The 3,369-nt window shown below is 33.4% G+C and overlaps 2 protein-coding genes across 2 annotated transcripts in view; one reads left to right on the top strand and one right to left on the bottom strand.

The window, feature by feature from the left end:
* The window catches only part of LOC108685533 (lipoyltransferase 1, mitochondrial), a 2,484-nt gene extending 1,402 nt beyond the window's left edge, over positions 1-1,082 (bottom strand). The window contains exon 1 of the mRNA XM_018190380.1: positions 324-1,082. Coding sequence (XP_018045869.1) covers positions 324-845 — 522 coding nt within the window. The 5' untranslated portion in view covers positions 846-1,082. The remainder of the gene's footprint in view (positions 1-323) is intronic.
* A 292-nt stretch (positions 1,083-1,374) lies between these two features.
* LOC108685532 (prolyl endopeptidase) overlaps positions 1,375-3,369 on the top strand; it is a 14,476-nt gene continuing 12,481 nt past the window's right edge. The window contains exon 1 of the mRNA XM_018190378.1: positions 1,375-1,623. The gene's annotated coding sequence lies outside the window, so the exon portion shown is untranslated. The remainder of the gene's footprint in view (positions 1,624-3,369) is intronic.

Here is a 3,369-nt window from a genome sequence, read left to right as displayed (position 1 = left end):
CAAGGTTTAGCAACTCTTTAAAACTTGACATTTTTTGGATTACTCACTCAAATAATAATGTCCTTTTTAACAATAATTTGTCATTTAAATCTAACAATTTCTGGATCTAAGGAACTATTGTTAAAAAACCAATTGTTATGGATATTTATATAATTTCAAAAATATCAATTTCTTAAGTGTTTTCACACTTTAGACTTGAAGTGTATACTGATCATGTTATATTACATATGATTATACAAAAATGAATATTTAATTTTGAATTACTAGATATAAATGAAATGAGAGATTTTTTGAAATGAAATATTTTTTATATTAAAAGATACCTTGCAATCATCATTAACTAAAATATCTTCTCGCTTGTTGATCACACTCTTCAGTCCCCATTGCCGAAACAAAGCGTTCGTGATGATGTTCAAATTGTATTTCCGATTATATCTTTCACGTGGAGTAAAGAATGTCAAGTTGAGATTACCATTGTCGTGGTAAACAGTACCACCGCCGCTATTTCGGCGTGCCAGCGCAATGTCTGCCTTTTCGGATGCTTGAACATTACATTCAAGCCAGGGATTCTGATGGCGGCCAAAAACCACACAGGGATCGTTCCTCCAGAACAGCAAAATGTGATGCTTGGAGAAGTCAAAGTTGCGATACAGCCAGTGCTCTAATGCTAGGTTGACGAACACATCCGTGGATTGTGATATAAATACTGACTTCTGGATGAAATTATTATTGTCGCGTGCATTAAAGGTCGACGCATACCTAGTGATCTGCTTGGCAGTTTGACGGGCACTGTCTAGAGATGAACAGCACCTAACAACGACACATAGTCTAGCAGACAAAGACATTGCGTGTGGTGTGTAAAAACAAAGTGGGATATCTTGGTTGCGTTGGGCAAACGGTTGATCGCAGACTACCTGATCTATTTAACGTCACCGTGACGCAAGTCACACGTACACATATATACGTATATTACATATACATATATCAGTCTTGGATATAATAAACCGTGAGGCTCCCAAATTACCTCAGTGAGATCAGTCTTGGATCAATCTCTGTTTCTCAGTAGACAAAGAATGGCCTCTACTGAGAAAAACACATGGAGACGTTGGTCTGGCTCGCAGTTATAGAGATCAGGTAGTCGTGCAAGGCGATGGTCTGATGCAACCACTTCCAGGTCTGGTCCAGGGAATTAATGCGGTACCGGATACCCAGACAATCTCGACAGTCCTTTTGCATTCCTCCGTTTGCTGACAGTTTGAACCGAAATTAAATTCACCTGCGCCGGAAGTAAGATACGGCTCTGATCTAGCCTCTCTCTACAACTTCGTCTACGTAACCTACTCCTGCTACCTACGACACACGTAACTTTTCCGAGACGTCGTCGATGGTGTTTCGTATGGCGCGAATTTAAACGTTGTTCGTTGTGCCTGCACTAGTGAATGTGAAATTGCGTAAAATGAGACGAGAATTCGGTCTTTATACAGCATATTCTTGTTCTACTTGCCGACGGAGAGGGGATTCGGCACTTTTCGCCTCCCGAAGAGGTTATCTAGGTTCGAGCACAAAGTACAGCTGACCGATGCGTGATACAGCTGCGACGCCACTCTACTCTCGTCAGTCTTGGTCAGTCTTGGTCAGTCTCATCCAATCCTTGTCTGTTCCCCGCGTGCGACCGAATTTTGAACCAGGCGCGTAAATATCACGATAAGGAGCCCCCCATCGTCTCGTTAATTGCGTTATCGCCAGACTTATCGCCATTGCCTGTTTGCAATATGTCTGGCTGCCGACCGATCGATTTTGTACTCTACAGTTCATAAATATTATTTTCAAACGACAGATCTTTTATATTTTACTCCGATTTTTAAAGTTAAGTAAGCGTTTTCGATATTATACTGTTGCTAACACAGATAATACTTTGTTAGAGTAATTAACGCTATTTTTGTTTATGTTGATTGTATTGTATGTAAATTTAAATTATTTAAACAACATTTATCGAATTATTCTTGAATCGAATTTTACATTTGATATTTCCCATTATTTCATTTTTCATTTTAATTTATTTTAATTATGGATTGCTTTGAAAAATGTAGTACAAACAAACAAAATGATGAGAAATATTGTAATATCGATTTAAGATTAAGATAGTTGGAGACAGTTAATTTGATAAATATTGTTTTACCGGTTAAAAAATTTGTCATGCATAAATGTGTATAAACATATATAAAACGTACATAAATATTCATAAACATAATTTTATATGAAATATGTTCATATAAATATGATCATCTATCCCTCTTTCTTTTGTAAAATTACTTTTTAGAATATTTATACATGCATGAAAAATTATTTACCGGGTAATAATTTTAATTTACATACAATCAAAATATGTGAACAAATAGTGTCAATTTATTCCTATAAAGTTTAATATATAAAACATTTACATAGCTTTAAAAAAATAAAATATAAATATCCGTCGTTGAATATTTATGAGCCGTACCTAAAAGTGTCTAAAATTTAATCATGAAATGTTTCTTTTGCATTTGCAAAGAAAATCTTAATGACGTCTTATGTCACAATTTTTGTGTATTGCTTAGTGTAATCACGCGAGAAATAATTGTCATTACGTCGGCGGACTTTTTTAGAAGCTTTTTATCTTACGTTAATAACTCCATAGGAGTTAGTTACTATACTCATTAGTACTATGGTAAATAGATAAAACTTTATTTATTACATTGTATTTTATCTTCTTTTTTCTCTGTTTCTTTTTATCTTTGCTAATCTTTAATCAATCTTTAATCAAAAAGGGACACATAAATGAACCACTTTTCGATAATACAATAATTGTAGTAATACAATAATTTTCGATTTTATGCTGTAACATTGCTGAAGTAATATTGTAAAAAGATATCTTTGCGATATCTCTGTAATGTCGCTGTAAAGTTTCTATGCACGCTTATGAATTCGATTTGTATTACTAATTCAACTGGAATTATTAGAATTTCAATTCTTGAGATCAAGGTTATTGTGTCATTTTGCGCTCCATATATATGTGAAATTAATCTTCGAAGAACTGAAGAAAAAATAAACAAGTATTAATAAAATATTGTTTCAGTTTATGATGATTTAATTAACGTTAGAATTCCAATTGAAATATCGACAAAAATCCATTACAAAAAATCCATTGTATAAAGAAAACTGAAATAATTACTCATCATTCTAATCAAATATGTGTAATAGCCTCATAGATATTCTAACAGAATTAGAATTTTGAAAAACTATTTATAATTTTATTTCTTAGGTCTTACAATATGCGTAATACTGTGTTCCTCGATGAATAAGAATTTTTTATTTATACACGTATATTTTTTA

This window comes from Atta colombica, unplaced genomic scaffold (genome assembly GCF_001594045.1).
Source record: "Atta colombica isolate Treedump-2 unplaced genomic scaffold, Acol1.0 scaffold153, whole genome shotgun sequence".
NCBI classification, from domain to species: domain Eukaryota; kingdom Metazoa; phylum Arthropoda; class Insecta; order Hymenoptera; family Formicidae; genus Atta; species Atta colombica.
The sequence above is the reverse complement of the archived record's forward strand: the minus strand, read 5'-3'. Positions and strand labels throughout refer to the sequence as shown.